The sequence below is a fragment of the Condylura cristata genome, unplaced genomic scaffold (genome assembly GCF_000260355.1).
Source record: "Condylura cristata isolate star-nosed mole 26May11 unplaced genomic scaffold, ConCri1.0 scaffold00024, whole genome shotgun sequence".
NCBI classification, from domain to species: domain Eukaryota; kingdom Metazoa; phylum Chordata; class Mammalia; order Eulipotyphla; family Talpidae; genus Condylura; species Condylura cristata.
The window spans coordinates 22188530-22213871 of record NW_004567125.1 but is presented as its reverse complement, the minus strand read 5'-3'; the positions used below and the strand labels follow the sequence as shown (position 1 = coordinate 22213871).

The 25342-nt window shown below is 34.5% G+C and overlaps 2 protein-coding genes across 6 annotated transcripts in view; one reads left to right on the top strand and one right to left on the bottom strand.

Moving 5' to 3' along the window:
- RALGPS2 (Ral GEF with PH domain and SH3 binding motif 2) overlaps positions 1-25342 on the bottom strand; it is a 128785-nt gene that overhangs the window by 34430 nt on the left and 69013 nt on the right. The window lies entirely within an intron of this gene.
- On the top strand, positions 3132-23347 carry ANGPTL1 (angiopoietin-like 1). Its single transcript, XM_004688514.2, has 5 exons — positions 3132-3420; positions 7684-8529; positions 19675-19868; positions 21480-21750; positions 22665-23347. Exons 1-5 carry the CDS (start codon positions 3345-3347, stop codon positions 22850-22852), a joined length of 1575 nt encoding a protein of 524 aa, XP_004688571.1. The 5' UTR covers positions 3132-3344; the 3' UTR covers positions 22853-23347.

Here is a 25342-nt window from a genome sequence, read left to right as displayed (position 1 = left end):
ATTATTCCTTTCCCATTCAGGAAGCCTTTGCATTATTTCTTAAGCCTTTATAGATTCCTATTATGAGTACTTATTTTCTTCAGAAATTCTCAACTTTTTATGATTCCAACTCCAAATGAACCTATCTATAGTCTTAGCTTTATTCCATTTCCTTTACTTGCAGAGGAAGAAGAATCCCTTTCTTTTTTCCAAACCTAATCTGAATGTAATTGCTACTTCTTTGTTCAAAATACCCACAATTGTGTCTACCGCCACTCACCCTCTATTGTGTTCTTTCCCAGAGCCAAAGCACAGACCTAAATCTACCCTACTGAAGAGAGGATAGTGTGAAAGTAGGATCCCCAAAAACTTTATATAGAAGCAATAATTATCAGCAGTATAATTTGTAACTACATAATCCAATAAAAGAGAATGTGACATGTTTGAGTTAGATTTAAATTCTATTCATTCTTTATTATTGATGAGCTAAGGTGAATTAAGTACTTAAGATGACTAAATTTTTGTTTCCTCAGCATTTAATTAATCAACATTTCTTGATTTATTAAACAGCATAGTTGGTAATCAATAGTTACTAATTTCTTTTTTAGCACCCTAATTTCACAAATGAACAGGAGGAGAGGTAGTTAAAATAACTGACTTAACCTCTCAGAGCTAGTGGGAGTAGGTACTTTCCCCCTATTCTGTTCAGGATTACGTTTGCTTTTTTTTTTTTTTTTATTAAAGATTTATTTATTCATATGGAACTGGGGTACAGACCAGAGATGTGGAGGGTGAGAGGATTCACCAGAGACAGAGCGGGGAGCAGAACAGGCAGATCGACGAAGTACACTGCTGAGGGGAGCAGTGGGCGGGTCAGGAGAGGTCTGCCACACCATGTGGATCTCCTCCGGGGCAGGCGGGATTTGAACTCATGAAGTAGTGGCTTTAGTTTCTTAGTGCTGTGCTTAACCCACTGTGCCACCAGGGAGGGCCATGATTATGTTTGCTTTTAAATGACAATATGTCATGAAATAGAATTGAAAGCTCAGAAATAACCTGCATTTATATGGACAGTTAATCTATGACAAAGAAACCAAGAATATACAATGAAAAAAGGAAAGTCTCTTCAAAAAATGGTTCTGGGAAAAGTGGACAGCTACATGCAGAAAACCAAAAAACTCCCCACCCCCAATACCAAGATTAAGTCAAAGTAGGTTATTAAAGATCTAGAAGTAAGGAAAATAGATTAAAGATTTAGATGTAAGACCTGAACACATAAAATACATAGAAGAAAACATAGGAAAAATCGCTCTATGGCACAGACCTCAGAGATGACCTTGGGGAACTCAACTTAGCAAGGTAAACAAAAACAAAATAAACAAATGGGACATCAAACTAAAAAGCTCTGCATAATGAAAGAAACTATCATTATAGCGAAGATATCCTACCAAACAGGAGAAAATATTTGTACATCAAGTATCTGACAGGGAGCTAATATCCAAAATCTACACAGAACTCACAAAATGCAACACAAACAAATAACCCAATTAAAAAAATGGTCAGAAAAGATAAATAGGCACTTCTCCAAAGAAGACATATAGATGGGCAACAGGCTTAATTAAGAAAAAATGTCGAACACCACTCACCATCAGGGAAATGCAAAATCAAAACCACAGTAAGATACCAACTCACACTCATAAGAATGGCCCGTATCAAAAAGCTAGAAACAACAAATGCTGGTGAAGGTATAGAGAAAAAGGAACCTTGCACAATTTTGGTGGGATGTAAACTAGTTAAGTTCCTATGGAACTTCTTCAAAATACTAAAAACAGCTCTACCATGTGATCCAACATTTCCATGCCTTGGTATTTATTAAAAGAATGCAAACACACTAATTTGAAGAAATGTGTGTGTTCCTATGTTGCTACAACACTTTTTACAGAAACAACCTCAATGTCCAGTAACAGGTGAGTGGATTAAGGAGATTTGGTATATATACAGAGTAGAATGCTCTCAGCAATTAAAAAAAAAAAAAACCAGAGAGAAAGACATTCACTCTTGCCATTTGCAACATGGATGGAACTGGATGGGATTATAATAAAGGACATAAATCAGAAGGAGAAAGGCACATACCTGAGATTTAACTCACATATAGAATACTAAGAAATAAAGGAACAGATAAAACTAAACCAAAACAAGTCCTAGGTTGGTGGGGAAGGGGAGGGGAGGTGAGGTGAGAAACAGAGGGGAAGAGCCCTGTGTTCTACAGTGGACTGCGTGGTGCACTTGATGGGGGGATGGTTTGACATTTGTAGAGTGTGAACCTGTTCCCCTAAACACTGTGAATCAATGTTACTTCAGTTTAAGAAAGTTCCAAAATAGTTACCAGTTCACTTTATGCATTCTAATCAATACATATGCCTAAATTAAAAAACTATATTCTCATTAAAAAATTACACACATTAACTAACAAGACTGACCTTTTTCAAACAAAAGTGGTCATGCTATAGGAAGTGTTATGTTAACACCAGTGAAGTTTAAAAGGTATTCAACCTCTGAAAGAATTCCATACACAGATTTCCACTTTTTTTTTAAATACAATTTTAAGAGGCTACACAATAAGATCTAGTATATCACAACACTAAAGCCTCCTGAAAGGGCAACTTAGTAAAAGTGCTTAAAAATTCTTAAAGGGTATTATATTGTTTAGGTGTTGCTTCCTGACATTAGCTCCTATTCTTTCTGACAAAAATCAAACTTATCAGCCTGCAACTCCTTCTAAGTGCAAATAAGTAGTAATCCTTCAGTCTTTAACTTAAAAGATCTGGTCAGCGGAGCCAATGTTTGCTTTGTAATTGCTTGCTGAACTATGATAGTGTGTTTCCAGATGGTGCCCTTCCTGCAACCTGCACACAGTCTCTCCTTGTTTCCAGCTAGGCAGCCTCCTGCTGCTCCCACCACCCCCGCCCCTATTTCATGCCACAGAGAGGAAATCCTAAGGAGGCGATTTCCACCCCCCCCACCCCAGGCTCCAGCAAATTTTTCGGTGACGTAATATGTGGGCTGAACTTGAATATACTGAGAGAGGGAATCACTATTTAGGGTCCTGTGTATACAATCTGGCCAGCTGCAGCTGGTTACCCAGCGTCTCCATGTGGCTGACAGAGCAAAGCCACAATGCTTTCTCTGCTGGATTAAAGACAACCCACAGAGTAGACCGACGACTCTGCTACTTAAAATTACATAGGTGGCTTGTCAAATTCAATTGATTAGTACTGTAAGAAGAAAAAGAACTTCCTTAACACAGCTTGGATTCAACCGTCCAAGACAAAAATGCAACTGCCATTCAAGTCACAGATGAACAAATGTCTACACTGATCTTTGAAAGCAAGAATAACAGCAACAAGTTTCTGGGTTTCCTTCATCAACAGATGAAAAAAGGTATTTTAATATTTCTTTTATCTTTATTTACAACTTCTACATATGTTGAAATGTATAATTATTTTACATTTGTAGCAATTTCAAAAGCTCTTAATACTAAATTTCATCTGAAAGAGGTTTTGTTTTGTATCTTTTTATGAAGGCTGTTACCTACATACTTTCAATCTTAGAATTACATGAGGTCCAATGTAATGATATTTAGTTTGTATGTTTACAGACTGATGTGTAATAGTGGGTTTCAGAAAACAGGTCCTTTAGTGAAATTATTATTATGTAATAGATTAAATATAAGGTTTAGAGTACAGTGGTTAAACCAGAAACTAAAGAAAATGGCAAACAGGCTAAATTTCTCTTCTTGTAGCTACAGTATGTGTGCTGAAGAGTTACACATATTGTTATATACCTTACAGCACAGCTACAAAGCAGGGTAAGAAGATTTAAAAAATAATAATAACTAAAAGGCTTTTCAGCAACACCTCAATTATAGTAATGAACAGACTTAAGATAAAATCTATAGTATTTTTTCTTGCAACTCAACTTTTAAATATTTAAGTTTACATGTAAATCTGAAAAACTTTTTGGGTGATAGAAATTAAAACTGCTATAGCTGGAATTACTTGGAAAAGCAAAGTTACTGATATATGAAAAAAAACAAAAAACAAAAAACAAAATCTTAAGATTAAGTATTGTGGAAGAAAAGTAAAATGTAACAGAAATATTAAATAAGTAGACAGTTTAAACAATAAAAATTAAGAATCCAGAAAAGACAATTAAATACAAGATTGGAAGATCAAAATTTATAATAATTTAGGTAGAAATAATTGGAGTAATTATACACAAGTGGTTTCTTTATTCTGAGGGCTTTATTTTATTACGATTGAAGTAGTAAAAATTACTAGTTACCAAAAATAAGCTTTAACATCAAAGACATTTAAATTTGTTAAGATTTAGAGATCCTCTGTCCTTTTAAAAATTAAAGACATCAATGGTAAAAGTCTTCAATATGCAAGTTATAGTAAAGCTAAGATTTAAACATTCAAAATTCTCAGTCTGGCCTCTCTATTGAACCCAACTTTTATAAAAAATTTTAATAAAACAACTAAGTAACACTGGATTTGATCTACTGTCATTTCTGCTGTGTTTACTGTGATAAATTCAGATCCTCATTACGCCTCAGTTTTCAATAAAGTAGCAAGCATTCAATCTGAAACTTAAATCACACAGACTATTCATTTCTTAAATATCTTCAGGAGATGAAATTATTCTCAAGTCTCTTCCCAGAAGGAATTCACAAACTAGCAATTCTGTACCTAAGGTAATCGTCAGTGCTTCATAAATTTAGGTTCATTGCCCCTATGTGTTTACTACCTAAAAGGAAGTAAATCATGACCTTTATTTCGTCTTTCTCCTAGCTGGCAATGTAGCAACTCTGAAGAGAAATAATACCAATAAAATTAACCCAAAGTATGGAAGATTTTTTTTTCCTTCTAAAACCAACCAATCAAAGACACAGATTTAAACTTTAGTATGCTGTAACTAATTTATAACATTCTCTTGAGACCTAGGAAAGTCTTAATATATACAGAAAGATTTTATGAGGTAACACAGATTTATGGATCTTTCACTTTTAAAACTGAACATATGTGGGAAAATATTAAATAAGAGAATGTTTTCAGAAAATGTAACAGTGAGTGTATTTTTAAAACCAGTTCTTTACTCATGACGTATCCAGTCTACTACTTAAGAAATGTGGCTCCTTTAGGTGATAGTGAAGTCAGCTTTCGTTAAGAAGAAAAATGTATTTATTTAAAAATAAAAGTTATGTCCTTGAAATACTAAATTCTCTAATGGCAGACAGTGATTTAATCTTATTATTTAATTATACAGGAACCCATAAAGCACACACTAAAAGAAAACTATTACTAATTTAGATCAGTATTTTGACATTTTTGCTGTTCTATGACAATACTGATGCAAAGTCAGAATAAGTCTTGGATTACATGCTATTAGTTGTTTTAAAAAGCTGTTTGGTGGGAATACATGCTGTTCAATCAGAGTACTGTTCACAGAATTCTGTGTTTTGAAAGTTTCACGACACTTTATTTTCCTTGTAGTGGTAGCTTTTTTCACAATAAATATTCTATTCTACCACTCAAGTGAAATTAGTGGATCTTAGAACTAGTTAATTAGAAGTGCTGTACATTTATGAGGTGGTTGGTGGCTATTTTATTGCCTTTGGTTTTTAAAGTAAACCATATCTAAATGCCATACATTAAAAAATAATCAAGAGGAGATAGTGTTAAAAAGCAGTAATGAGAGTCCAGAGTTCTTTATTTTGGGGAGGGTTCAGACTCACAACTTTGACAAATAACTATCATGTGACGGGCAAGGAAATTCAGCAGAAATGTTTGGATTGTAAAAATGATTGAAATAGATCCTAACAAAAATGATCCACAAATACTTTTACATAATTAAGTAAATGGTCCAATGCAAAGGGTCACGAACCAGGAAAAGCCTATGAAAGACAAAGTCAGGACTCCTCTGTAGTTCTGACATCTTTAGGATAAAAAATCATAGGTCTAGAAAAGTTACAAGCAGACTTGAATGCCATTTGAATGTTTTAACTTTTCTAGGATTTTATTCCTTTGCAAAATGGTATAGCACTACATACACGGAACTTTTGGAAGCCAGTTTCTTCCTCTGAAAATGGTGCTAGCAATAATCTGCCCTCAGAGGGTTGTGTGAGAAGAAAATGGGTTAATGCACATAAAAGACTTTAAACAGTGCCTGGTACTTAAGAAGTACCCAATAAGTATGACCTATTGTTATTGTACTGCAATTATTAATAGCAAGCATAATTATCTTGGAGCTTGGTTTCTCCAATCAAAAATAAGTACTTGGGGAGAAAACAGGACAGCAAAGTTCTGTGTTAGTGTCTTGCTGTCATTCAAGAATAACACCTCAAGAGGAATCAAGTTTAGAAGAATGGGAAAGTGGGCTTGCTGATGAACTTGATGGAATGAGTGGTTCTCTGTCTTACCCACCTACTACCTTTTTGGGGGCTAACTAAAGAGAAAGTAAGATGGTTTGCCTTTTTGAACTGTTTCTTGTGGTTGTTTTTATAGATATTTTACAAATAGAACAACTATTTTTCATCTGTCACAGCAAAAACTAAACACTTTTCTGTACACATTTTAGCCTGTGTCACTGCTGCAAACACCGCAGAGCCAAGAAACCTGAACTTCAAACCTGGCTCTACTATTACCTACATGTGTGGCCTTGGTCCTCAAGGCACTCATGGGGTGCAAAGAGGTTCCTGAATGAGATGGTCTCTAAGATACTTTCCAACTCTTAACACTCTCAGTCAGCTACAGAGTTTCTTTCCTTGTTAATGTTATAGAAAATTATTAACATTTTACTAAAATACAGTTCAGTAGAAAATCTGGTGAAAGAATGAGCCTGCTGAATTGCATGTGAGTTCAGACCTTATACAGGATCATGGGTTACCAAACCCAATTACCCAAGATAATTTGTCACCAACCCCTACAGCATACTACAAGACCAAAAAAACATGCTAAAACTTTCTGGTTTTACATTTGTCTACCATCGGGTACGATTTTCAGAGTCTTAAAATGGTAAGCAAACTTTTTTTTAAAAAAGAGTTTATTCATTCATACAAAACTGGGGTACAAGCCAGAGGTGCAGGGATGGTGAGGCTTCACCAGAGACAGAGTGGGGAGCAGAACAGGCAGATCGACGAAGTACACTGCTGAGGGGAGCAGCGGGCGGGCCAGGAGAAGTCTGCCACGCCATGTGGATCACCTCTGGAGCTGGGGATAAAACCTGCACTGAAGCAGCTGCGGCCAGCTTGCAGTGCTGTGTCCTAACCCGTTGAGCCACCAGGGAAGGCCCAGTAAGCAAGCTTTTTAAAAGAAAGAAAAGTTTAGCAAGTTCTCCAAAGCCTCAGAAGCAACTAACTGTATACCTTTGCATGTAGTGAAGACTCACCAAAATTTGCTTAGTAACATTGGTAGCAAAAAACGTTACTGCAAGGTGGAATTTGGGAGCACTATACTCTGAAATCTAATTTTAAAGAAAGTGAGGTTCTGTAACACTGAATTGAGGAAATTAACAATGTTAATTCTGATCCAATTTATTAATCAAGTAAGTATTCAGCTTTTCCCTTAGATATTATTCGTTATTACTGACTTTGTAATGTGTATTCTTCTTACTTTTTCCCTTCATCGGTCCATTTTTTAAAAGACATCATTCAACCTCACTTCAAAATGAAGGCCTTTATCTGGACCCTAACCGTGCTGTTCTTCCTACTCATGGGCACTGAATATTGTCAAGGCGGCCAGATCAAAATTAAAAAAATAGCCCAGAGAAGATATCCTCGTGGCATAGATGGTAAAGAGGAAACAAAGAAATGTTCTTATACATTCCTGGTACCTGAACAAAAAATAACAGGGCCAATTTGTGTCAACACTAAAGGGCAGGATGCAGGTGCCATTAAAGACATGATCACTAGGATGGACCTTGAAAACCTGAAGGATGTGCTCTCCAGGCAAAAGCGGGAGATAGATGTCCTGCAACTAGTGGTGGATGTAGACGGGAACATCGTGAACGAGGTGAAGCTGCTGAGAAAAGAAAGCCGTAACATGAACTCTCGTGTCACTCAACTCTACATGCAGCTATTACATGAGATTATCCGTAAGAGGGATAATTCACTTGAACTTTCCCAGTTGGAAAATAAAATCCTTAATGTCACCACAGAAATGCTGAAGATGGCAACGAAGTATAGAGAACTAGAGGTGAAATATGCTTCTTTGACAGAGCTTGTCAATAACCAGTCTGTGATGATCACCGTGTTAGAAGAACAGTGCTTGAGGATATTCTCCCGGCAAGACCCCCATGTGTCTCCGCCCCTTGTTCAGGTAGTGCCACAACATGTCCCCAGCAGCCATCAGTACAGCCCTGGTCTGCTGGGAGGTAATGAGATACAGAGGGATCCCAGTTACCCCAGAGATTTAATGCCGCCACCTGATCTGGGAACTTCTGCCACCAAAAGCCCTTTCAAGATACCACCAGTAACTTTCATCAATGAAGGTGAGTTATAGATTCTGCTATAAAAAAAAAAAAAAAAAGGGAAGTATGGGGGAATATATTTATATATTTTATGGCTTATGAAACACTGCACATAATTGCTAAATCTCCATTTTGATGACATAATTATACATGAACATTACCATTTCTATTTTTCATTTTTTGATTAATCAAGTATTGAACTTAAATATATCTTCCAGTTTTAAGAGTCTAAAAATTTGTAAATATAGTTATTACTTGTGTAGAAAGTGGTCTTTCATACAAATGCTTACAAACTAAGTAGCACTGAGACAGGAATGAGTTCACACTCCACCCCTGACTTCGAGAGTGCTGCTCTCCAACCCACAGGCCTCCAGCCAGGTCTCCACTTCTACCCAGCAATGCGTTTATGTATCTTGCATCACTTCCAAAAGGGGTTTAAAAAAAATCTGTTTTCACTCTCCATAAGGTCATTACATACCTCCATCTTACTTTCACTCTCAGCATATGCATCATCCACTGCTATTTTGTGATTAAATCTGCTCTTATGTCCTAGGTTCCCCCATCTTGAAAATGTCTGTACAAAACCCACTGTCTTCTTGTCCTCAGTCTCAGCCTTTTTTTCAAGGCTTAAACAAACTTAAAGTTTGTCCCTTCTAACCACATAAGCATAAATACATTTTCACTACAATTGAAAAGGAAAAACAACAAAAACTCACATTGATACTGATATCCCTGCTTTGGTTTCTCAGTTGCATTCCTTCCCCCTTCTATTCATTCTGTATCACTCACTTGATCAAGAACACAAAGAGCACATCTTTGTTTCAATTTAATAAGCTCACTGCTAACTTTATGAGTATCTTACATTTATTTACATCCCTATCCATTTTTTTATAAGTAATTCTACTCTTGAATTCTTCTTTTAAAAAAAATATTATTTATGCATTACAGAACTGGGCTACAGACCAGAGGTGCAGGGGGTGAGAGGATTCACCAGAGACAGAGTAGGAAGCACAATAGATAGGAAGAAGACTGGAATATACTGCTGAGGGGGGCAGCAGGCAGGTCAGGAGAGGTCTGCCATGCCATGTGGGTCACTCCCCTATCTGGGGATCCAACTTCTGTTGATGGCTTCATAGTCCTGTGCTTTAACTCACTGCGCCATCAGGGAAGGCCCTGAATTCTTTTTTTTTTAAGATTTATTTACTTATGCATATGAGAACTGGGGTATAGGCCAGAGGTGTGGAGGATGAGAGGATTCACCAGAGACAGAGAGGGGAGCAGAACATGTGGACTGACTGAGATATACTGCGGAAGGGAGCAGTGGGTGAGACAGAAGAGGTCTGCTGTGCTATGTGGGTCATCTCCCTGGCTGAGGATCAGACTCCTGAATTCTTTACAAGTTGGTTTGTTTCTTTAGAGTAATGAGGAAAAATCAAATGCCCAAAAGTTAAAAAATAAATAAATAAATAAAAAGGTAAATAAAGCATAACTCATTCACTGAGTGAAAAGAAAAGGCAGGATATAAAACTGTACTTGCTATAAATAGAACACAAAGATAAGAAAGAAACACATCAGAAGTGCTCGTATCTCTCAGCACCCAGAACACTACTGGCAATCCACACACCTCCACCCTCCTGTGCTTCCATATTATGATATATCATTTCTTTTCCTATGGTCTAAAAATGTTTTCCTCAAAATAATCTGTTTTGAGATCTCACATACCCTCAAGGTACAAATGATTCCTGTGGTGAACTCTCCCTTCCTGATTCTGACCAAAGCTAGGTGTTTGCATCTGGATATTCTACACTGCCCATGCTGCTGCTCCCTCTATTGAAATCAAGGCTGCACTCAAATGATATCTTAAATATCTCCCCAGATTTGCACAATCATATCTAGATGATTCTTCCCCCAAGCTGCTGGCAACTCTTTGAACAAGTTTCATATATAATATTACATCGAAGTTAAGTGGTAACATGGCAGACTCCTCGGTAGACTGAATGCTCCTGGAAGAAAATAGCTTTTCACTATTCTCTCTCAAACATTTAGCCAGTTTTAGGTATGGAATGTTGCACTAAAAATACTGCAGGCACTACAATAGATAGTTCAGAAATGAATGAATGACTATGAATGAATAAGTTGTTACTAATTAGCCTAAAATAATTTTTTCACCAAACTAGCATTCTCCTTTTAGAAACAAGTAAATCAGGATTACAAAAGCAATACATATTTACTGAAGAAAACCTAGGAATACCCAGTGAACTTTGTAAAAAGCTTTACTGGGCACTGAAATACTCAGAAATATAGGTAACACTTAGGTTGATAAGTCTCAAAACTCCTTCTCCTCTCTCCATAAACATGGTAATGAATACTGTTGTGACTTTACAAAATACAAATTTGCTCTTCTTTTCCTTTTTCTATGAATATATCCTGGGTATACTTCTGCAAGAAAACTGATGGGTCAATTGATTTTGATTTCTTTATATTTTGACTTATATGACACAGTTTCTGCATTCATTCAGCTCAGCTTCACTTCCTCCTGCTTTATATATGCACACATAGTCAAATAAGCTCTATTCATTTCCCTTTCAGTCACTCATAGACATATTCCTTATTTATATTCAGAGCCAGAATACTGGATGGATACAAATTATAGAAGGATGTATACAAATTATATAAGGATGAATACATCTTATAGCAGCATTTAAGAGGACAGAGACTTTCAGGGTTTCCACCTTTGGGTGAGGGGGGTTTCAGTATGTTCATCTGCAAAATAGGAATAATAGAATTTACTTTTTAAACACTTGAATGTTTAGGACAGTGCTTGGTACTAGAATGTTAATTCTTACTAAGATTTGCTAAATATTTTGCCAATTGGCTTCCCTAACTTCATTTTCAGTCTCCATCAAGATATTATGTTTTACATTGCCAAAAGACTCACCTTCGTAATCTACCACTTTTATCACATCACAATTCTGCTCAGCATTTCCCCATTTTAAACATAAAAAGTACAATTCTGCTAAGCTTGCATGAGAATATAACCTCAAAATAACCAAGCCTACTGTTTAGTTCTCCTTCTAATAGTTTCCTTCACAAAAGCCATCTGCTTCAAAAAAATGAATCCACTTCACTGTCTCCTAAATGTTTCATGCTTTTCTCTTTTAAATATATAAGCCTCAAACTGGGAAATGTATTAAATAAAAAAAAACAGATAAAATAAAAATAAACTCCTCCTTAAGCTCATACTGACTCCCTCGGGCTTGAAGTAATTGCTCTTTTCCATGAATGTCTTTGTTTTCTGTAACACACACACACTATTTTTATATTCCCTATAAATGATCAGGTATCTTTATCTTTACACACAGAACTTACAAACACATTTAAATAAAGTGCCTTCCTAGTAAATACTGTGTCTCATTTGCACATTCTAAAAAAGTATTGTAAGTTTCTTAAAGTAGTTTCCCAAAGACCTCCATGAAAGTATTTAATACATTAGATTGTTATGACTCTTATTTTAATTTACTATGCTAACTCTAAGGAGCAACAGGTTATTGTACCACTAAATTAGGAAAAAAAGACTATCGTTATCATTAATATCTGCACACCTTCTGATTTCCAAAGGCAAGATGCATGTATACAAATGACCTACTTGGTCTAGAAAAAAAATTTTTTTGATTATCTTTTTAAAGAATGTATATTTTGAGTAAACTTTGTGCCTGTTTAAACTCCCTGTTCATATCTTTTGCCTATTTTTTTTTTATAGGAGTTCATTTTTTTAAAATCAAAGTAACATCCGTTTACAATGTTTTTTTTAGAGGTATAGGATCACATCCTTCAGCTATGTTAGAACACCACATCCGCCAAAGCACCCAGAGTCCACCATCGCTGTCTACTGGTGGTCTCCCTATAGCCCCTCTGGCTGCCTCAGTTCTACAGTCAGATTTTTAAGTTTTTAAGCTTTAAATGTAATAATTTATCAGTGCAGAAGTCTGTATATATACTTTAGATATAAACACAATGGAAGTGTGTGGAATTTTTCCCTAACTGATGGTGTACACAATTATGCAAGTTTAGAGATGACTGTCATGGAATTATTTTCTGCGGACGTTGAATCTTAAGTGGATGGTACCACTAATTCTAGAAGAAATGATTATCCATATATCAATTCACTGGCACACTAAAAAAAAATACAGAACGAGCTGTATTGGCTTCAGTTTTACTATGCGTGGAGATGCAGGGCAAGAAAACCCTATTAGAATTTTAGTACATCACAAGAGCCACTAAACACACTTTTGTTTTAATGAAACAACATTATATCTCCATAACCCTAACAATCCAATCCTTGATATAAAAGCTAAGGGAAGGTATAATTTTTCTGTTATTACTCATTTGTTGTTGTAAGTAAACATTAACTTTTTACTTATGTTATTCTATAGACGTTGGTCTCTGAAATTCAATGACATAATTAATTACACCATAAGAATATCATGGGTATACTAATAAGGAAAGTATGCAAAAGCAAGGAAACTTATTTCTATTACTGCTGTGATAAACTGTGGGAAAGTTCTTTTGCCTGTCTGTTTTCTCATTTGTACAATAAAGGTTCGGGTGGATTCCAATATCCCTTTCAGTTCTACTATTTTGTGAACCTTATCAAATATAAGTTATAAGCAACAGACCTGCTATTTTCCTTATAATTGCTAAAATATTTGATCGCATTATTTTTATGGCAGATTAGAAAAACACCTAAGCTGCTGGGTAACTGCACAGAAAGGGCCAAGATGGACGGCTATTACTGTTCTTACAATGTTTGTGGCACCAAGAATTTCATATCACGGTATTCTGTGTAGAAGTACATGGTTAGCCTATGTAAGATTTCTAAATACGAGTGTGTATTTATTAAAAAGATGTTCAAGTCAGTCACAAAAGGTGAAAAATGTTATGATTCCATTTACATGAAGTACCTAGAATGGAAAAATTCAAGAGAGACTGGAAGTATAATGGTGGCTGTCAGTGGTGGAGGTGAGGGGAAAAAGAGGGTATTTAATTGGTATAGTTCCATTTTTGCAAGACCAAGTTTTAGACAATGTTGCATGATAATGCTAATGTACTAATGCCATCAAACTGTACACTTAAGTTACAGTGTAAATTTTATATTATGTATATACCTTACTATCATTTTTCAAGTGTTTTGATGATGAGTAATTATATATATATATATATATATATATATATTTTAATATGGTTGTTAAAAAATGAACCTCAGAAGAACAAACTTTAGAATCACTAGAATCACAGCAAATTATGGAGTGACTTTGTTAGTTTTAAAATTTATGTCCAGAAATATTACCTGCTTTCTACTTTGAAAAATATAATGTCTGGGAATGTAACTACACACCTAGCAAACTCCCATCAGTAAAATTTTTAACTGCTGCATTTTGGGTTAGTCTTTTAAAAAGAAAACATTATTCTTTACAAATGGTATCTTATGAAGTTATTTCTTGTCAGTGACTGAAGTTGAACTTATTCACACTGTTAGTATCAGAGCATGGATTTGATTATCAGATAATCAGGATTCAGGAAGGTGTTTGGAGGGTCAGTTGCTTCTTCTGTAAAAGACTGCTATGACAATTAAATGAGATGAAGCATGTGAAAATGCTTCGTATATAGTCTGATCATCATTAATTATTACATTTTGGGGTGTATTTCCTTACATGTGTTGTCTTGCCAAACATAAAAAAGGTAAGCCTAAAAAGTTAAACTTCATAAATAGTATGAGCATACTTCAAAATAAGTATGTTTATTTTCAGTTAATTTCTAGTGCTTCCAATGGAATATTTATATTTTTAAAAACCTGTAGATTAAGCAAAGGGGTTGTTGGAATATGACTACACTAGTCAGTAATGAAAAACCGGTACCTTTTTAATAATTTCGAAAATAAAAATCCAAGTTGTTAATCACATTTAGAAGTATAGATTAATAAATGAAAGAACATAACACTTTAGGAAGTACTTGCCTCAAACTTCCTACTACAGAAATGATGTTGAATATATTTATCTTATATTTAACTTAACCACACAAATGAAAAATTTACCTTTCAAAAGATTTCACTTGCTCACCACTTACTTAAAAGCTCTAATTTGGTTATATTATTTGCATAGTTTCTTCTGTCACTAAGCCTACAGGTTAGGGACAAAGAGAACAAATGAGAAATTCAACAAGAAAAAGGAAAGAATCCCTTTTTAACATAATTAAAAAGTTTTATTTTGCAGAAAAAGGAAAGACTTGTTAAAGATGGCTCCCAATGAGGCTGCTACTCAAGGCTGCTATGCTTTTCTTTCTGTTTTAACCCACTGTTCTGTTCAAAGCATGGGTTCTAGATGAAAACTGTATCTTGGGAAATAAGGTAGCATATTTCTTTCTATGAATAAGATCGATTAGCTGAAATTTGTTAGCTCTATAAAAACTTTAAGACATCAAAATTGACAGAGAGATACACCCTTCAAATTCAATGTAACAGAATTTCAGTTTCCTGCCTATAAAAAAAGTGTAAGAATCCAATCTTTCAATGAAAGAAGACTATTTCAAAATTACTCAATATAACAAAAGGGTCAATAAAATTACTATTTTAAAAGTTAACTGCTTTCTGGTCTAGACTTTTGAACCAACATGAACAAATTCCTGAATCGTATCTCAATTTATTTCTTGCAATAAACAAACTAGCAAGTTAAATCTGAAATATTCTCAAAAATAAAGCTGGTCCTGTTCAACTATTCATTTAAAAATCCTATTAACATTTTTTTATGGTACACAGAAAGTAGTTATATATTTAATGTAAGAACAATTTATAATTTAATTCTAGAACAGAGAGTAAATAAGATACGCAAATAATAATGAGAAAGTATTACTGCCAAAGTCAGCAACATATATATAACAGGCTAAGGTAAATTAAAGGTTTGTTTATCTAAAAATAGAAAATAAATATTAAATTCTGATAGTTACTACATTTGTTGAAGAAGAAAAAGTGATTGTAGACACATTTATCCTCATGGTCTGGAAAAGAATTTCAACTAAATTTTCCTAAGTCTAAATCAACTGAGTCCAACAGGCATTAAAACTATAAACATGAGGCTATCCAAGGACAAAAAATCACTAAAAATTAAAGGCTAAGATAATTTTAAATTCACATAAATTGAAGTCTTATGAATTCAAAGCTGAATTTAAAAAACCTAGAACTCCCCAATTTGTTAACATCCAAAAGCTTATTAAATAACAGATAAAGAATAAATGGTATTTTACATATATTCTGTCGACATTCAGTAACTTTGATGTTTTGAAGTATTTTAAGCAATTTAAATAACCTAGTGAAAGTCAAACTTGTAATACACACTCAAGTATAAAATGTAAACTATGAAAGCTATGCTCATGAATGTGGAGCAAACATTTTACAAAGATTATATACATAGAACAAACAATATGAAGATGATATACATAAACACATTTCTGAAATGAGAGAAATATCTATAGCAACAAAACCACTTCATGGTACTTCAATATAGTAGTTAATACACTAACAGGTTTTACAACAAGATCAGCAGCATTCCTCAGATATTGAGTATTCTGGAAATGACAACGTAGAAAAAAAAACCTGGCTAACTTTGGAAGTAGCTATCAGGGCGACATTTTTTTCAAGTGAAGAAATCAGTTTCTGCTCTACCGCCCTCTGTCACTTACATTCACTCTAAATGTGTAGCTAACACCAAGCTTTCCTCTACTCAGGCCTCAGTGCTCTTTACCATGTGGGGTCTTGGTCATATTCCCCACTCAAACTGATCTTCAAAACTCAGCTCAGATACTGGTAGACTTTGATTTTTCCCTGTAAATCTTGGTTAGCTATGTCTTACAGTTTTCAGTATGTCCAGTGTAACTCCATCCAAGTACATCATGCTGAAGTGGAATTATCTTTTATTTGCCACTTCCTTCATTTCCTTTTTTCCTCCAAGATTGTTTCTCTGACACACTTGAGCCTAAAATAGTTTCTAGATGATGGATATAGTCAATAAGGACATTTCTTGAAAAGGCTTATCTGGATATAAAACTAAAAGTTATAGTCCTTGCTCACAGGCTCTATGAGTAAGTAAATGACTAATATGCTATGAATTTCACAAAATAATCTAAGAGTCCACTCGGATGTCACACTTCACTTTTCCTTGCATTTCATTCCCACATGAAATTTAAATTCTATAAATTTCACCCTCCATGAAATGCAGCCTTTTCCGACTTGACTATAATGCAAGTTTCTGTAATGTGAAAAAGCTCATTTGTGACTATAAAAAAAGGAGAATATAAGTAAAAAGAAAAGATCATGTTGGTTTATATGGGATTTTTTTTTTTCTAAGCATAGTTATGTTTTGTGTTAGAAGTAATTGCAGTTGATGTATGCTAACAGCTAATATCAGTTATTACTTTTAGAGCATAACTTTAAGAATTTGGGGATTTTTCTACAATAAAAATGACTACATAGATTCATGTTTGATTAGCCATATTAAATTTATTAATAAGTATTTATTTATTTAATAAGTTATTAGGTTATTATTTATGTTTCAAGACCAGCAACACAGGAGAAAAGGAAACTTCTAAGTCAGAGAAGACCACTTTGTTAAATAATGTCAAAGGTTCTGAACTGTTTATAGTTTAAATTTAGTAACTGGAAAGTAGACAATATAACTCACACTAATTTAAATGAAATTTGATCTAACTTATTGTCATTCTGATAATTTCAAAAAATTATTTTTATCATAGTCCTTCTGAGTTTAAAAATCTACTTATGAATGTATAGACTAGCCAGTAGCCTTGTGAATATAAAACAAATGTTAATAAAACTTTAGCACATAAAATCCAGCAGTATATAAAAACGATACCTCATGACCAAGTTGAGATTAGCCCAGAAATACATGACATTAAAAATACAGTTTATAGAATTTACTATATTAACAAACAAAAGAAGAAAAACCTTATCATCTCAGTAGTTTTAGCTTTTGACAAAACCCAAAATCTACTCATGATAAAATTCTCAGTTAACTATGGAAAGAAGGAACAAGGATTTTAAAATCATTATTACACTTAAAGGAAAATATGTTCATGAAGAATGCGAGACAGGAAATCTTAAAAATTAAAAACTATAAAAAACAATCAAATTAAGTCTTTAAGTAAAAAAAACCAATGCCCAGAGAAAATATAACCCAACAAGAAGAGCACTGTCTTTCCAGCTTCTTAACTTTCAGTCTCAAATTTCTCAGATTCCAACAAGCAATGTATATACAGTGCTTATGGTTATTATGTTAATAATATAATTTTTTAAAACCTGAAACAGATATGTATCAATAAAACAGAAATCTGAACTAGAAAAATTGATACTTTCTCAAATTTTTAAAATTTGTGGTTTGCAATTTCAATTTGAGAAGGCAAGTTAATTGATTCACTTACTAATCAAAAATTACTAACAGCCTACATGGTACTTAAAAGACACTGCTAAAAATTCTTTGATCTTCATGTAGCAATCTAAAAAGAAGACTTCACAGTTCTCTGAGAACTTTTTCTAGTGATGTAATTGTGTAACTATTTCATCAGATTAATTCTACCTAAAAGAGCCAAAAAAGGACCTAAATATATGTGGCACAGGAAAGATAACATACTTAAAATTTCAATTATTTTTTTGTATGAATTTCACATGACTAAATCTATCATCACATATACTTTCTAAAAATTATACAGGTCAGAATTGATAAATTTCAGATCCTTAAGGTAATTCATATTTCTGGTCTACTTAATATATTTTCATGCTTATTGAAAAACAAAGGTTCAAACACTGGAGAAGGGTCAAATTAAAGAATGTTCAGTTGAACTATAAACTATCTTCAGATCCAGAAGTGTGGAGAGAATTCATAAAACTAAGAAATAACACAGGGTAAATGCAACATAAGAGTATGCACTCTGGAATTAGAAAAAAAATGGGTTAAATTTAGGGTTTATTATCTTCTGCAATGCATGACTTTAAACTAGTTAACTGTCATCTGTAACACTCCTACACTATATTATTAATAAGTCTTGTTAATAAAAGGTTCTGTAAGTTTGTTAAACTACTTCAGTGCTTCTCAAGTCTTTAGTATATGAATACAGACTACAAATTTAAAAAAAAAAAAGGAAATTTAATATTTAGTAATAAACTTATCTGACCAGGATACCTACCTATCTTTCACTAAGCATCTCAGGGATCACACTGCATAAACTCTAAAAGGGGCTGCATAAAGCACTATAGAAGTGTTCATACCTCCTGATCCAATAGATAAATCCCTTGGCAATTCTTGTAAGTAAATAGGAAAAAAAAAAAAAATGAAGCCAATTAAGAATGAAGACACTCTGTGCAGCATTTCTAACAATAAAAATCAGATGAAACCTCAATGTCTAGTGATCCAGGAATAAGCAAACATACATCAATGTAAAAGACTGCTAGAATAGGCACTAGTTCTGTGGAAATACTTGCTAAAGTGAAAAGACAGATTCCAATTTTCTATTTAATTTCAACAATATAAAAATGTATGTATGGGCCCTCCCTGGTGGCGCAGCGGGTTAAAGCACAGCACTGAGAATCTAAAGCCGCTTCCTCATGAGTTCAATTCCCGCCTGCCCCGGAGGTGACCACATGGCGTGGCAGACCTCTCCTGACCCGCCCGCTGCTCCCCTCAGCAGTGCATTTCGTTGATCTGCCTGTTCTGCACTCCACTCTGTCTCTGGTGAATTCTCTCACCCTCCACATCTCTGGCCTGTATCCCAGTTCTGTATGCACAAATAAAAAAATAAAATCTTTAAAAAAAAAAAATGTATGTAGATGGATAAAGACTTGCAAGAACAGTGAAAAACAAAGCAAGATAATGCTGAAGAGAAAAGGACTAGGGTAACTTTTACTTTCTCTTTTATAGCACTGCAAACACAATAAAGAAAAAGTAGTATTAGGGAGGATGAGTGACAGATGCACATGTGGTATGAAAATGTACCCCTAAAAACAGTATCAGTAAGAAAGAAAAAGGTAAAGATTCTTCATTTAAAACTATTTTAGAATGGCTATTTTCATATTAAATTTCCTGATGATAAATGATATCTTAATTACAGGACCATTTAAAGACTGTCAGCATGCAAAAGACGCTGGGCATTCAGTCAGTGGAATTTATATGATTAAACCTGAAAACATCAATGGACCAATGCAGTTATGGTGTGAGAACAGTTTGGATCCAGGGGGTTGGACTGTTATTCAGAAAAGAACAGACGGCTCAGTCAACTTCTTCAGAAACTGGGAAAATTATAAGGTAAATCAGTGATTCAGACTTATAGTAGTTGGGACAAAGATACTCTTGAAATAGCAGCCATTCCATGCAACAGCTAACATACAGTTTAAAAAAAAATCCATATTTTTAATTATCTACATTTTATCAAAAAGATTCTCATTTTTGGTTTTAAAATCAAAGTTTAAAGTACTTTAAAATGTCCCCTCTTGTAGTCAGGATAATTTATACAAATATTTGAAGTTTTGCAAAGATCAGTTCTTATTCAATTTTCTAAGATGGTCATTTTTTTTTTATGGTCACTTTTGTACACACAATCAAGTATATTTAAACAACACTCAAAAAATGGCCCATTTAGGACTAATTACTTCGATAATCATGCTACCAGGTAGTAAGCTGATGACACTAGACGCTGGTTCTGTTCACATAGGACCAGAAAAGGAAAACAACTAGTCTTTGATAATAATTCTAAATTTTATCATGCTAATTTTATGAATGTATAACTTTTCAGTTTAATAATGCCAGGTAGATAAAATTTTCAAATGATTATTCATTCAAAATTTGTGAAGTAACATGGTAATATTTGCGCCTGGTTGACATTGTAATGGCAAGTAAAGCAAGATAATATATATTTATATCTATATAAATCTATGTCTGAGGTTCTGTAAACTTTTAAGTACTAGAAAATAAAAATTCTGCAACATAACTACCTTGAAAAGGTAGGAGGGCCCAAAGGAATATGGTGGATTATGGGTGTTTTGGTGGTGGGTGTGGTGTGTTAACATGAATCTACAGAGGTGTGGTTTTGTAATTCTGAATAGTGTACACTGTTAAAGAAACTTACACAAAAATACCCCCACACATTTAGTGTTAAGATGAGGTTTTCTAAATCTTCCATTTTGTTGCATACCAGCAAGGCAAATAACTACTGAAGTGGGATAGTTAACTCTGAAGATTACTATTTCATTCTATTTACTAATTTTGTTTAGAACTAAAAGTTTGTTCTAGAATAGATACCATGACGTTTATTAAATGATCGCAATAATAGCAGAAAGTTTTTTTTTTGCTTGATAATGGTGGGGACAGTAGCTACATACTATTGGGGAGGGGAGGTGGTCTGGCTCTTTGTATGAGGGCGATAAGAAATTTCCAAGGAACTGAGTAGTTCAAATTAGGGTTGAAGTTAGCTATATAAATAAATACCAATAAATTAAAAATAGCCTCCTGATGGTGCAGGAGTTAAAGACACAGCACCATCAAGCTACTGCCAGCCACTACACCCCAGGCCAGGCAGGGAGCTGACCCGCATGGTGCAGCAGATTTCTGTCTCACCAGCTGTTCCCCTCAGCACTGTATCTGATTAAATCTTCCTGTTCTGCTCCCCCCATTCTGTCCCCCTTTCACCCCCTGCACCAATAGCCTGTACCCTAGTTCTTGTATGCATACACATTTTTAAAAAAAGCAAATAAAGTGACTAAGTGGGGTTTCTAAAGATCAGATGACTTAGGGAAATTGAAGTTCACATTACCACTTAAATAACCAATATCTTTATGTTACAGAATGTGTAAAACTTATCTGCAAAAGAGTTTTATCATCTCTACTCTTATTTATACACTCAATGTTCTTTGTTAACAGAAAGGTTTTGGAAACATTGATGGAGAATACTGGCTTGGTCTGGAAAATATCTACAGGCTTAGCAATCAAGACAATTATAAACTGTTGATTGAATTAGAAGATTGGAGTGATAAAAAGGTCTACGCAGAATATAGCAGCTTTCGTCTGGAACCTGAAAGTGAATTCTATAGACTGCGCTTGGGAACTTACCAGGGAAATGCAGGGGATTCTATGATGTGGCATAATGGTAAACAGTTCACCACACTGGACAGAGATAAAGATATGTATGCAGGTGAGTAAGAAAAAAACTGATGGTGATCCTTTGTAGATTTCACACTTCTACACATTAACTAGAATGTTGTTACTAAAGTATATACCACTAAAAACCTTCTCAGAAAGGTCATTGCGGATTCAGTCAAAAGAATATAACCCAAAAGGAACAGCTTTTGTGACTTTCTCTGTAAGGCAAACTCACGTGTGAAGGTTCTATTGTTCTAACTATAGTTTGGGTCAGAAACACTACAAAAATTAACTCATCTGGAAACAAAACTAAACTCTCAACTGCCTAGATTCTGTAACTAACACCACCTGCATATCTACTGCATACCAAGCACTGCTGTAGGTGCCCATGTCACAGCAGTGAATAAAGTTACTGTTCTTACTCTGTAGGAGACAAAAAGATCTGTTAGGAGGAGGTAAGAATGCTAAGAAAACTAAAACTGAGTAAGAAAATAGAAAGTGATGAGGAGTAGTGGATGAAGTAGTTTGAGCGCTGTTTTATATGGTATGGCTAAGAAAGGTTACTCTGAGAAGGTAACTGTTTTATTTTTACATTACCTTTTGCTATTTTGGGAATTCTAGTCCCAAAACCCACTTAACTTGGTTTTGCAACTCTATCCCTTTTTTTCCGATCTCTTTCATTCGGTCTCATACACAAAAACTGCTTGTATTTTATTTACCTTGCTCTTCAGAAAATTGTATCACTTTTAAAGGCATGTGTTAAGCAAGCAAAGAGCAAGATAAAGGCAATTCAAGTGATCTTTCAAGTAACTGAAATCTAATCAACAAAAGTGAATAAAACTGTAAGATAACGGTGACTGAAATCAGAAGAACTCAAACTGTTGCAAAGGTTGATGATGTTTTTGATTGTTTACATAGTGCCACACTTAGAAGGAACACTTACTTTCACATGTTTTTTTCTCAAAGGAAACTGTGCCCACTTTCACAAAGGAGGCTGGTGGTACAATGCCTGTGCACATTCTAACCTAAATGGAGTATGGTACAGAGGAGGCCATTACAGAAGCAAGCACCAAGATGGAATTTTTTGGGCTGAATACAGAGGCGGGTCATATTCTTTGAAAGCGGTTCAGATGATGATCAAGCCTATTGACTGAAGAAGGACAGTCTCCAATTTAAATGACACAGAACTCTTCATTATTCAGTTTCTAAATATGTAAATGTCACATGTATATTACTTTACACAATGTATTTCTACAGAGAGTCTTAAAATCAATTTTACCAAAACTATTAAAGGGGATTTATGAATGCCAGTCCATGTTTCCTTAATACTACAGGTGATTATTTGTATCCTAGTTAGCATACAAATTGTACTGAGGAAGTATAGCAGCTTGTTTTCTAAAATGTAAATATTTGCCACAATGTAAAACAAATTCTAGCTTTATTTTAAATCAAAATTGAGTATGTGTTAAAGAGCCTTAAAAATTATTTAAAACTTTGAGACCACTCTAACTCCCAATGGAAAAATAATTTTAATATCTTAGCCAAATAAGCATTTTATTTATAAAAACACTGACAGGAAATTAGAGAAAACTCTAGTTTTGCCAATAGAAAATACATTTTGCATCGAATAAAAGTTATTTCAAATTGAATGTGTGCTTTTTACATGATTAAATGAGTTCTTCAAATAAATTTCTCAACATTATATTCATATAGTTTGATGATCACCAAAATCGCCTGAAAACAGTATTATCACAAAAATGATATTGGACCCTCGTTGGTGGCCCAAGGAGTTTGATTCCCACCTGGGGAGGTGACCCATATGGCACAAAAGACCTCTTCTGACCCACCTGCTGCTCCCCTCAGCAGTTCTTTGTCAATCTGCTGGTTCTGCTCCCCACTCTGTCTCTGATGAATCCTCTCACCCCCCCCCCACACCTCTGGCCTATCCCCCAGTTCTTGTATGCATAAATAAGTAAATATTTAAAAAAAAAAAGATATTACAAAAATGCAGACTATTTAATGGGCCAATGGCTTTACAAATTTGAATTATAACTATAGACTCATTAATACTTTATCTTCCTAATATACTGATCGTTAGTATTTGGGGAAAAACTATCTGCCTTTCAAGTCAGAATTCTTACAGCTTTACAAACATTGCTGTGTACTTAAGATTGGGACTAGAACAATTTAATGTTCCAGTGGATGTTTTCTCAATACTGAGATTCAAATTTTCTTTTTTTAAAGATTTAATTATTTATTCATATATAACTGGGGTACAGGCCAGAGATGCGGAGGGTGAGAGGATTCACCAGAGACAGAGTGGGGAGCAGAACACGCAGATCGACGAAGTACACTGCTGAGGGGAGCAGTGGGCGGGTCAGGAGAGGTCTGCCACGCCATGTGGTCACCTCCGGGGCAGGCGGGGATCAAACTCATGCGGAAGTGGCTTAAGCTTCTTAGTGCAGTGCTTTAACCCGCTGCACCACCAGGGAGGGGCCCCGAATTTTCTTTTATACTGTAAGTCTTTATGTAGTTCATAGTCAACTTCAGAAATAAACCATTAAAGAATGTTTGAGAATTTTAAATATATAAAAAGAATGAAGGTTAAAAAAAGATATAAACGAGGTAATGGAAAATAGGGATAAAATTCTAGCTAAAGAAAAAGGCAGAGCTAACTGCCTTTTGGTCAGAGCACATTCTCAGGAACCAAGAGAAAATGAGTGAACATGCTTTATTATTATTTTTTAAACATCATGTAATCAAAGCAGAAGAATAAGGTAAAGCAGTACACTATGTTGTATACTATCTAGAGTGTAAATTAAAGTGAGGAAAATGGAATAAGACTCATAAATATTAAAAGCCAATCACAATTTTTTGACCACTAGGTATTTTTTAGCTTAGTGCCAGAGCTTTTTTAATATATTCAAATCAAATTCTGCCAAAGGGGAGGGAAAGTGTCTCGTTAATTCCCACAAAGCTATAGAAAGCCTTAGACCTTGTTGAAATTACAGGACTAGAAATGTGAATAAAGTCAGTTTTTATATATATTTGTGCAAAAGTTCTAAGAAATTTCTAAAACTAATATAAAACTAAATAAAGAATCACATTTTATGCTAGATAAAGAAGAAATAGAACAGCTAAACAGACCAACTACAAGCAAGGAAATAGAAGAAGTAATCAAAACCCTCCCCCAAAATAAAAGTCCAGGACCAGATGGATTTACAAATGAACTTTACCAAACATTCAGAAAAGAACTAGTGCCTATTCTACACAGACTCATCCAAAAATTGAAAAAGAAGGAAAACTACCACAAACGTTCTACGAAGCCAACATCAAATTAATACCAAAACCTAACAAAGAAAACACACAGAAAAGAAAACTTCAGACCAATCTCCCTAATGAACACCAATGCAAAAATCCTCAACAAAATCTTAGCCAACAGAATCCAACAATACATTAAAAGAATAATACACACGACCAAGTGGGCTTTACCCCAGGAGCATAAGGATGGTTCAACATCAGAAAATCAATTAATGTAATCCATCACATCAACCGACAGAAGAATAAAAACCACATATCATATCAATAGATGCGGAAAGGCTTTCAATAAAGTTCAACACCCATTTATGTTTAAGGCCCTTGAA